Below are 12,388 nucleotides of genomic sequence, written 5' to 3' on the forward strand. Positions count from 1 at the left end.
GTACAGGATAATGACACGCTGACACTTGGGGTACAGGACTATGATACATGGACACTTGGGGTACAGGATAATTACATACTAACATAATCATTTACACGCACCGATCTCAAAGCTTCCGTCAATCACACCAACCAATGAGGATGGGAGTTCAAATCTGCGCTCTATCTGAGTGATGGAGCTTTTCAGGTAACTTCCAGTTAAAGCTTTTGCAAAATACACAAAGCTGATGGCGGACAGGAATATCTGTGGAGGTGGAAATATAAGAGGCAGAGCTGACACTCACAGGACAACGCACCCTAACCATAACACACTAAGCGCTACACTAACTTAAAAAATTCTAAGTCTTAAACTGCCAACCCATTAACCCTAAACAGCACCTGTGTGCTGTCCACATCCGTAAATCCATTCCAAGACCCTCAAAAAAATAGAACATGTCCTATCCTTGTCCATTTTGCGGACAAGAATCGGACATTTCTGCAGGAGTTAAAAAAAACACGGCTGTGTGCATGAGCCCTTATCGGGAGGGCTTTCTTTCCCTTCTGTGGGTCGGAAGGAGCTCATCAAGTACCTGCATCTTCCTTCTGGATCCGTCACGGCTGTCGCATGGATGGGGCCCGTGCATTGGGGACCGCAAATTGCAATCCCCAATGCATGGAACAGCCGTGTGTAAGAGGCCTTATTCTTTTGCTATATATGAGTGGAGCATCTGAGCATTTACTTGTTCTGATGCTCCCCCTTGCCCTGTTTTGCGCAGCGCACTGTCGGTGACGTACCAGCATTCACATTAATATGCTAGATGGAGATTTCAGCCTAGCAATGAGCCCAGAACAAATGGGTAGTCTATTGTGCTGCCGGAGGCTGTTTTGAAGGTGGATACAATGCTACTATGCTACTTTTATATCCAGCCCTGAACCCGGAGAACCCCTTTAAATTACAGTATCCATTTTTTCTTTTTCTGTTCTTTTGTTGGATCAGAACTGAAAAATAAATGGTGATGTGAACCCGTGTAAGCAACATATTAGTACTGTACATCTTGCCTTGAACCTCAAGACTTCATCACTTTTTTCTGTATGTTTGTTTCTGTAGGTTCCTGATATACACTGATTCGGTTAGCAAATATCAACATGGGTGTCTGTGACGGGTTCTTTTTTTTTTTTGATCGGTTATTGAAAATTAGTGTTTTTTTTATGCAATTTTTTAAAATTTTTAAGTAATTTCCTTTTTATTTCTTTTTTTGTGCTTCTAATCATGTATTATCACTATTTATTCTGTTTATGAATTACATTCCTGATATCAGATTTTATTATCTATGTATACTATTCATTTTTCAATCTTTAGGTTTCAATGATCATTAATATGGTATTTTCATTATTTATTTTTGTGTATGGTATTATCATGCACCTTTTAGTCAGTTTTTTTTTTTTTACAGTCATCATATTTTTCTTTTACTGTTTCTACTTAATTTTTATTTTTTCCCCCAGTATTTTTCTATTCTTAATATTATTACCTTTTTTTAAATTAAAATTTACTTTTTCCCTTCTCATTTTTTTAAATTAATATCACTTTTATTATATTTTTATTATTTTTCACAGCATTTTTCCTACCTGGTCACTTTATTTGTTTTATTAATAATCTGTTTTGGAATGCCTACAGTTTTTATATATATATACAGTACAGACCAAAATTTTGGACACACCTTCTCATTCAAAGAGTTTTCTTTATTTTCATGACTATGAAGGCATCAAAACTATGAATTAACACATGTGGAATTATATACATAACAAACAAGTGTGAAACAACTGAAAATATGTCATATTCTAGGTTCTTCAAAGTAGCCACCTTTTGCTTTGATTACTGCTTTGCACACTTTTGATGAGTGTTTGATGGCATTCTCTTGATGAGCTTCAAGAGGTAGTCCCCTGAAATGGTCTTCCAACAGTTTTGAAGGAGTTCCCAGAGATGCTTAGCACTTGTTGGCCCTTTTGCTTTCACTCTGTGGTCCAGCTCACCCCAAACCATCTCGATTGGGTTCAGGTCTGGTGACTGTGGAGGCCAGGTCATCTGGCGCAGCACCCCATCACTCTCCTTCATGGTCAAATAGCCCTTACTTTCAAAGTTTTCCCAATTTTTTGGCTGACTGACTGACCTTCATTTCTTAAAGTAATGATGGCCACTCGTTTTTCTTTACTTAGCTGCTTTTTTCTTGCCATAATACAAATTCTAACAGTCTATTCAGTAGGACTATCAGCTGTGTATCCACCTGACTTCTCCTCAACGCAACTGATGGCCCCAACCCCATTTATAAGGCAAGAAATCCCACTTATTAAACCTGACAGGGCACACCTGTGAAGTGAAAACCATTTCAGGGGACTACCTCTTGAAGCTCATCAAGAGAATGCCAAGAGTGTGCAAAGCAGTAATCAAAGCAAAAGGTGGCTACTTTGAAGAACCTAGAATAGGACATATTTTCAGTTGTTTCACACTTGTTTGTTATGTATATAATTCCACATGTGTTAATTCATAGTTTTGATGCCTTCAGTGTGAATCTACAATTTTCATAGTCATGAAAATAAAGAAAACTCTTTGAATGAGAAGGTGTGTCCAAACTTTTAGTCTGTACTGTATATATATATTTTTTGGATCTGCTTGCTGTTCGATCACTGAGCTTACTCATATACTTTTACATTCGGGTCAATGGTGCATACACTCCTGAACCCTGCCAAATCTTATGTCATTGCTTACTGTTGTTTGTACTTGTGGCGCCTGTACATATATCCTTGCCTTTGTGATTGCTTTACGCATGCATCAAACCGTCTGTCTTGGCGCCTGTGCATTCATTACTCTGGGAAGCCAAAGTCTCCATCTTGGTCTGCTGCCTATTATCACAATTGGTAACTCCTTTATTTCAAATATCTTAATGTACGGTAATATTATTTGTTATTCGTTAAAGGTTCTTGAGAGCAGTGCTGCATGGGGTGTTGTTGCCAGTCTCCTGGCTGTTTATGGGAGTCAGTATATTACCACTTTATTTGTGTATTATTTTGGGTAATCCCCTAGGAATATATTTAATTATGTTTGCATAACTTTTGCTATTTTGGTGTGTTTGAGCATGATGCACTTTATTTCTTAGTACTTGTATTATCTTTATTAGTACATAATTGTTTGGATGCCTAGCTCTTGTGGCGGATGGGATTCAGGAACTATTATGGCGCCCCTTTAGTGCCTTTCATATATTTTTGTGTGATTTTAATGTTTGCTCTTCGTACTGTATATGTATTGTTGTAATAAAATATATTTATATGTTTGCATTTATTAGGTTTGCTTGCTTTTAATCCCTCTACTTCTGCTTCTTTAAATGTCCTTTACATATGTACCGTGAGGTTATCTAGCACCCTGTACTTTTCAGTTGTGCCAGCCCATTAGTCCTTTGCAATGTACCCCAGGGTCATATTCTGGTTTCATCTGTCTCCTCATCTGACTGCTCTTACATATCACTTACATATGTTAACTGCAGAACCAAGTCAGGGGATTTAACCCTTACATTGCCTTCCTGAAGATTACCGTTACATTAGCATCAGGCATCAGAAGGGAAAATGCTTTGCTGGACATACAAAACCTGTGAGTGAGTTAAAACTTTTAATCTTTGCATCCATCCTTTGAAATCTGTCCTACCTCAGTCCTGCTCACACAGTTGTTTGTTGCAATGTATCAGCGTAGATGAACCTCTGTGAGCTTAACACAGTGGTTGCACAAATCACTATCCTGCCCTGGCATTTTGTTACAATGTGTCAGGCATCATGCAGTCTAGGCTTTGTACCCCTCAGAGGGCTGTCTGGATTGCAGCTGTAGCAGACATTCAGTTATTTGAGCAGGACTTGATCAGGAGAAGCGATTTATGCATATATACTGTAATTAATCATTTTGGTTCAGCAGATTCTGTTAAAAACTTACTTTTAAAATATGCAAATTACCTTGCTACCAGGCGCACTGAGAGGCGGACGCTCGCTTGGCCGCTCCATCCTCAATGCGCCTGCGCCGATGACGTCACATCTACACCCGGCGCAGGCGCATTGAGAAGGGGGACGCTCGCTCGGCCGCTCCATCCTCAATGCGCCTGCGCCGATGACGTCACATCTACACCCGGCGCAGGCGCATTGAGAAGGGGGACGCTCGCTCGGCGCTCCTTACTCAATGCGCCTGCGCCGATGACGTCACATCTACACCCGGCGCAGGCGCATTGAGAAGGGGGACGCTCGCTCGGCGCTCCTTACTCAATGCGCCTGCGCCGGGTGTAGATGTGACGTCATCGGCGCAGGCGCATTGAGGATGGAGCGGCCGAGCGAGCATCCGCCTCTCAGTGCGCCTGTGCCGACTGAAGACAGGTACGGGGCAGGCGCCAGATTTGGAATGCAAACAGGGCCAGCAGAGAGAGATCCCGTCCGCTGGCCCTGTCAATCAACATGCGGAGGGGGCGTCTTTAGGATAGGAGGATGCGGCTGCTACCAGCAAGTAGCCGCCCTACTTGCTGGTAGCAAGGTAATTTGCATATTTTAAAAGTACGTTTTTATAACATAATTCGCTGAACCAAAATGATTAATTACAATATGTATGCATAAATCGCAGTATAGGGATTAAAAGTAACAAAAAAAAAATAAAAAACTGTTTAGTGGGGTGACAGAAGCCCTTTAATCTCTGGATATGAACAATGAATATTCTCATTCGGTGACAGTCATATACATATGGTTAAGACTAGTTTCACACAAGTACCAACATTTTTAAATACTACCGTTCTCTGCTGGAGCCCATTGACTATACTGGAACATAGCAGGGATCCTGCCTGTATCTGAACAAAAAAGACTGCTCACAGAGGTATTTGTCCGGCTGAACCCCGGCACTAATGCAAGAAAAAGGCCGGATCCCCGCCGGGTCCCATTATAGTCAATAGGGTCTGGCAGTGCTCCGGCCCTTCCGGCTATGCGATATGATGAAAGATATTAGCACAAGTAAAACTAACCTAAAGGGGAGGGAGACGGAGAGCAGGACAAACATACCTTTTGTGGAGCTTTTATTATCAGAAGCAGTAACAATATGAACTTTTACTTTGCCAGATTCTGCTCTGAGTGCACTGGAGGAGGAGCTTCAGTGTGGTGCTCTCTGCATTGAGCTGATCCACAGCCCCTCCCCTCTGCTCTGAGTGACAGCTGTAGTGGTCTCCTGATTGGATGCTACAGATGTCGCTCAGAAAAGAGGGGAAGGGCTGTCAAGCAGCTCAATTGACAGAGTGCTTCATAGTGATGCTCCACCTTCAGTGCACTTGCAGGAGCAGAATCCGGCAAAGTAAAAGTTCAAATTCAACACAAGTTACTCCTCATAATAAAAAGTTTGTTTGTACTACTCTTCCCATACCCTCTAATATTTCTCATGACTGTGTGAAGGGAAGCAGGATTCAGGTGATTCTAGCAAATCATGCCCCCATATTTCCCAAGAATGTGACACATGGAGATTTTGAATGAACCTGTAACACATTCCCTGCTCAATCACTGATAAATACCGTTAACCCTCCACAGCGGCTCTTCTTGGTCTGAAGTATAGGACACTGACACACAGAGGAGGATCGTCCGTGCATGGCTCGAGAACATAACTGAGAGCTCTCCTTGTTTGATGGATCCATCACTGAGAAATGTGGTCTATGGAATTATAAATTATATTATGAATTTATAATATAGCACTGACATGTTCTGTGGCATCGTACAGATTATCTATCGTCTACATAGCAACTGACCCCAGAGCCAAACAAGGGCCCAAAACAGAATAGAACCACACTGCTGAATTACCTGTAGGCAGCTGAATGATTAGCCTGCAGCAGGGGAAGTGCTAGGCTAAAAACAAAAAATCGGGGCCTGGCCTCTGATGTTTTGTCCCAGGCCCCGAATGTACTGCCTGCCAGCTAGATACAACTGCATTGCCCTCCTCAGGACGGCAAAACAATTGAATCTAATGCACTGGAAAAGCTGAAGGACCTGTGATTACATCACAGTCATGTGATCAGTGCTAAAGGCAGTGGTTGAGGACCTGTGATGATGTCACTATCATGTGACCAGTGGAGGAGAGAACTGCCCTTAGCAGTGAAGAGGAGAAGACCTGGGGGAAGAAGCTGTGGTGATGTCTGCTACATGAGGGGAGGTAAGTGAAGGGAGAGGCAGAGCAATGCTGGGAGTTGTGGTTATTTAACTGGGACTGTATGTTAGGGCTGAAGGGAGGGGTGTTATTTATATGGAACAGTAGGGTGGAGTGATGATATTTAGGCTACTTTCACACTCGCATTTTGGGCGGATCTGTCATGGATCTGCAAACATGGCCATTACAATAATACAACCTCATGCATCCGTCATGAATGGATCAGTTTGTATTATCTGTAACATAGCCAAGACGGATCCGTCATGAACTCCATTGAAAGTCAATGGGAGATGGATCAGTTTTTTATTGTGCCAGATTGTGTCAGAGAAAACGGATCCGCCCCCTTGACTTACATTGTGTGTCAGGACGGTCACGCTTGGCTCCGCTTCATCAGGCAGACAGCAAAACGCCGCATGCAGCGTTTTGGTGTCCGCCTCCAGAGCGAAATGGAGACTGATTGGAGGCAAACTGATGCATTCTGAGCAGATCCTTTTCCATTCAGAATGCATTAGGGCAAAGCGAGTGTGAAAGTAGCCTTACATGGGAATAAATGTTGAGGGGCTAATATTATTTAAATGAGACTGCATGGTGGCTGGGGCAGGGTGATGTTATTTACATAGGACTGTATGTTGGAAGTGGCGGGGAGGGGATGATGTTATTTGCATGGGACTGTGTGTTGGAGGTGGCTGTCGGAGGGGATGATGTTATTTACATGGGACTGTATGTTGAAGGCGGCTGTGGGAGGGGGTGATTTTATTTACATGGGACTGTATGTTGAAGGCGGCTGTGGGAGGGTATGATGTTATTTACATGGGACTGTATGTTGAAGGCGGCTGTTGGAGGGTATGATGTTATTTACATGGGACTGTATGTTGAAGGCAGCTGTGGGAGGGGGTGATTTTATTTACATGGGACTGTATGTTGAAGGCGGCTGTGGGAGGGTATGATGTTATTTACGTTGGACTGTATGTTGTTGGCAGCTGTGGGAGGGAGGGATGTTATTTACATGGGACTGAATGTTGTAGGGTGAAAGGGAGGGAGTGATGTTATTTACATGGGACTGAATGTTGTAGGGGGAAAAAGGAGGGAGTGGGTTATTTGCATAGGACTGTGTGTTGGAGATGGCTGGGGAGTGGGTGATGTTATTAACATGGGACTGTATATTGAAGGTGGCTGTGAGAGGGAATGATGTTATTTACATGGGGCTGTGTGTTGGAGGTGGCTGGGGAGGGGGTGATGTTATTTACATGGGACTATATGTTGAAGGCGGCTGTGGGAGGAAGTGATGTTATTTACATGGGATAGATCCGTCTTATTTCAACTAATAGCACTATTGCCTTCTTAGTACTGAGGGGTCCGTAGAGAACTTTATTACCACTGGGGGCACAATAGTAGGGCCTTATTACTACTGGGGGCTCTGTGAGGACATTATTAATACTGGAGGGCTGTTCTACTTATGGAGTCACTTTTGAGGAGCATTATCACTGTTGGGGGCAGTATTACTAATGAGGGCATTCTAGAAGGGTGGGATTTGGAAGAGCACTGTTACAATGGGGGACACTCAATTTTCTTCAGGATAGTATTTGGGGGTACTGCGGGGCACAGTGAGCAGCAGGATAACACTGTGGGGACTCCAGGTTGGGGGATGATGATAGAAATATGAGGAAGCTAAGATGTCCGTGTGTCACACTCTGCAGAGAGGAGGCACTTCTAGAAGAAGTTGTCTGGACCGAATGGAGAAGATCATGAGAAGATCTACAACAGAGGAGACGTCACCTGGGAGGCACTGGATGTGAGAGGTATGTGTTGCTGTATAACAAAGTACAGTAAATGCGGGGAAGGGGGGGTTCGACTTACACCTACCACCTAACTATCGTATCCCTTTTTTTTGGAGGGACAGTCTTTACTTTTGTCTTAAGATCCTCTGTCCCTCCTTAAAGAGAACCTGTCACTAAGTTTGGAGCCCCTGAACCACCAGCATGTCCTTAAGGCCTCATGCGCACGACTGTACCCTTTTTGTGGTCCACAAATCGCGGATCTGCTAAATACAGATGCAATCCGTGTGGCATCAGCATTTATTTGCAAACACATTAACTTCAATGGGTCTGTCATCCACATTTTGCAGACATATTATATCCTTTTACGGAACAGACGTACGGATGCAGAAATTACATGGTTTGGAAAAAGGCGGGATACAGGGCAGATCCATATTTTGAGGATATGCAATTTGCGGACCGCAAAATACATACGGTCATGTGCTTTAGGCCTAAGGCTTCAGGTTTATGCAAGGTGTTTTCGTCACAATCGACCTTGAAAGAATTCATCTAATACCTGAGACGAGTCCTGCAGTTCTGGGGAAAATGTGTGCTGTGCAGTATACCGTGCTTCACTGCGCATGCGCAATGAATTGGGTGTACTGTCCTCCCGCATGTGCATAAGGCTACATGCACACGACCGTTCCGTTTTTTTGCGGTCCGCAAACCGCGGATCCGCAAAAAACAGAAGCCGCCCATGTGCCTTCTGCAATTTGCGGAACAGAACGGGCGACCCATTGTAGAAATGCCTATTCTTGTCCGCATCTTTTGCGGCCCCATTGAAGTGAATGGGTCCGCACCCGAGCCGCAAAAACTGCGGCTCGGATGCGGACCCGAAAAACGGTCGTGTGCATGAGGCCTAAAGCTGTCAGACTAATCTCCTGGACTCATCTTGGTTAACAGACCTGTATCTTCTCCTGAAAGGTTTGTTTCAGTAACTAATTGGATTCTCCGAGTAAAAACTGTTCTGGGGCAATTTTGATGTCATTCCTCTATTATCCCTTGAAGAAGTTGTTAATGAATTACTAGAAGTTTATAATGAAGGTCCAACTGGGTGTTACCAGTTGGGGTATGTCCCTGCACAGTATGACACTGGCAGCACTAATTGGATAATGTCAGACAGTGCAGGGACACCCCCCTCCCAACTGGAAACACCCATCTGGACCTTTGCTAGTAATTCATTTATAACTTCTAGCAGGAATAATAAAGGGATCGCACAACATAGAGTCATAAGAATAGATGCTCCAGAATTGTTATTACATGGGGAACGCAAGAAGATAGTAAAACATACATGTCGGGGGATGATACAGGTCCTCTCACATAATGCTGAAAGAGCGGATTGTGACATGCGGATGGTTTAGTGGTCCCAAAGCTAGTAACAGCTTCTCTTTAAATGTCCCTCTTTTTGACATGGTAAATACAGTTGCATAAATAAACAGAATATTAGACCCCCTCTTGTATTTTACTCCATGATTTGGTGCTATTTGGATCTTAGCATGTCTATATCCAGATGATTTAAAAAAAAGATTCAAGGATATACAGTAGATGTGCATGAAAAAATGAAATGTATGTTTAACACAGTGAACCCTATGGGTCCCAAAAGTTGTGAGGCATGGAGCAAAATAGTGCAAAAAAGGGGTGATCTCCCAGCAGCACAGAGTATGTCAGGAGAGGAAAGTGTTGCTCTTTATGGAGGCGTACTGATGCTGCTGTATACCCGCTTCCTATATCTCATCCTACACTGTGCTCCAGCGGATTATGGTAATATATAAATGAACAATGGTCAATGACGTCTCCTCCGGCCAATGTTCTGGGGGATTAGTTTCTATGGAGTAGGAAAGTTGGAGAATATTTACCTTTCAGTGGTGGCGGCAGGAGCTCTCAGGGGGAGCTGGAGCCTCAGACCTCGGAGCACATGTTGGGCAGGAGGAGGCAGCAAAGCTTGTGAGTTCACGCCTTATATGCACGGACTGCACTCTCGCTGATCCCTGGATAATGCACCTTTTTCTTTCCCAATTAGAAGGGGACATTGCTGACATTCCCTCGCTGACGTCCGCCTCCCCTCTGAGAACTGATTCTTTGAACTAAAGGCAAAATCTGACTCTAGAGCTGGCGATACAATAATGTGACGTCCCTCGGCAGCTCCAATGAAAGGCTCTGCACTGTCGCCATTGTCTGAAAGACACTGCACTTCACATTCATGGGAGGTGTGTGCCCAGTTTATCACAGCATAGCTCTAGTCACCATACTACAAGGTCCAAGACTTCAGGGGCAGGTGCATGTGACTGTCACATGCTGCCCCCTGGAGATGGATACAGAGCACTGCAGGGAGACTGGCCCAACCCTTTAACTCTCAGTCTAGAACTGCAGTGACTAGTCTGCTGTTAAATCATGTCTTATACTCCAGGTACATCCAGAGCTGCGGTCACAATTCTGCTTTAAATCATGTTGTCTACTCCATTTTCATCCAGCGTGACAGTCACAATTCTGATGGCTGCCTTTGGAAAAAAGACTGCAGTGTGACTGGTGTATAAGACATGATGTATTTCAGGATTAACTACACTGATACTGTGCAGTCGTGGCCAAAAGTTTTGAGAATGACACAAATATTAGTTTTCACAAAGTTTGCTGCTAAACTGCTTTTAGATCTTTGTTTCAGTTGTTTCTGTGATGTAGTGAAATATAATTACACGCACTTCATACGTTTCAAAGGCTTTTATCGACAATTACATGACATTTATGCAAAGAGTCAGTATTTGCAGTGTTGGCCCTTCTTTTTCAGGACCTCTGCAATTCGACTGGGCATGCTCTCAATCAACTTCTGGGCCAATTCCTGACTGATAGCAACCCATTCATTCATAATCACTTCTTGGAGTTTGTCAGAATTAGTGGGTTTTTGTTTGTCCACCCGCCTCTTGAGGATTGACCACAAGTTCTCAATAGGATTAAGATCTGGGGAGTTTCCAGGCCATGGACCCAAAATGTCAACGTTTTCGTACCCAAGCCACTTAGTTATCACTTTTGCCTTATGGCACGGTGCTCCATCGTGCTGGAAAATGCATTGTTCTTCACCAAACTGTTGTTGGATTGTTGGAAGGAGTTGCTGTTGGAGGGTGTTTTGGTACCATTCTTTATTCATGGCTGTGTTTTTGGTCAAAATTGTGAGTGAGCCCACTCCCTTAGATGAGAAGCAACCCCACACATGAATGGTCTCAGGATGCTTTACTGTTGGCATGACACAGGACTGATGGTAGCGCTCACCTTTTCATCTCCGGACAAGCCTTTTTCCAGATGCCCCAAACAATCGGAAAGAGGCTTCATCGGAGAATATGACTTTGCCCCAGTCCTTAGCAGTCCATTCACCATACTTTCTGCAGAAGATCAATGTGTCCCTGATGTTTTTTTTGGAGAGAAGTGGCTTCTTTGCTGGCCTTCTTGACACCAGGCCATCTTCCAAAAGTCTTCGCCTCACTGTGCGTGCAGATGCGCTCACACCTGCCTGCTGCCATTCCTGAGCAAGCTCTGCACTGGTGGCACTCCGATCCCGCAGCTAAATCCTCTTTAGGAGACGATCCAGGCGCTTGCTGGACTTTCTTGGACGCCCTGAAGCCTTCTTAACAAGAATTGAACCTCTTTCCTTGAAGTTCTTGATGATCCTATAAATTGTTGATTGAGGTGCAATCTTAGTAGCCACAATATATCCTTGCCTGTGAACCCATTTTTATGCAACGCAATGATGGCTGCACGCGTTTTTTTGCAGGTCACCCTGGTTAACAATGGAAGAACAATGATTTCAAGCATCACCCTCCTTTTAACATGTCAAGTCTGCCATTTTAACCCAATCAGCCTGACATAATGATCTCCAGCCTTGTGCTCGTCAACATTCTCACCTGAGTTAACAAGACGATTACTGAAATGATCTCAGCAGGTCCTTTAATGACAGCAATGAAATGCAGTGGAAAGGCTTTTTTGGGATTAAGTTAATTTTCATGGCAAAGAAGGACTATGCAATTTATCTGATCACTCTTCATAACATTCTGGAGTATATGCAAATTGCTATTATAAAAACTTAAGCAGCAACTTTTCCAATTTCCAATATTTATGTAATTCTCAAAACTTTTGGCCACGACTGTACATTGTAATAAACTATAATGTGTGTGAGCAGGACTAGGTCTGGAATGGTTTCAGCCTATGCAGGGCCGTCTTTAATATTGATTGGACCCTGGGCAAAGAATTTACTTGGGCCCCCTGGATCCCGCCTTCCCACACCCTAGCATGCAATCACGCCCTCCACCACAGCACACAACACCCCCCCCCCCTTCTCCAACCACCCAGCACCCTTACTCACATTAAAAAAGTAATATATATATAATATAGCTTACAGCGAATTACTGTAA

At 43.6% G+C, this 12,388-nt stretch overlaps 1 protein-coding gene across 2 annotated transcripts in view; it reads right to left on the reverse strand.

Annotated features, from left to right (window-relative positions):
• Positions 1 to 10,224, reverse strand: part of LOC121005288 (solute carrier organic anion transporter family member 1C1-like) — a 55,685-nt gene extending 45,461 nt beyond the window's left edge. For both annotated transcript variants that reach the window (XM_040437942.1, XM_040437936.1), the window contains exons 1-3: positions 9,848 to 10,224; positions 5,552 to 5,687; positions 102 to 243 (exon numbers count right to left, since the gene is read on the reverse strand). In XM_040437942.1, coding sequence (XP_040293876.1) covers positions 102 to 243; positions 5,552 to 5,671 — 262 coding nt within the window. In that variant the 5' untranslated portion in view covers positions 5,672 to 5,687; positions 9,848 to 10,224. The remainder of the gene's footprint in view (positions 1 to 101; positions 244 to 5,551; positions 5,688 to 9,847) is intronic.
• Between the last annotated feature and the right edge of the window lie 2,164 nt (positions 10,225 to 12,388).

This window comes from Bufo bufo, chromosome 1, assembly GCF_905171765.1.
Source record: "Bufo bufo chromosome 1, aBufBuf1.1, whole genome shotgun sequence".
In the NCBI taxonomy this organism is placed as follows: Eukaryota; Metazoa; Chordata; class Amphibia; order Anura; family Bufonidae; genus Bufo; species Bufo bufo.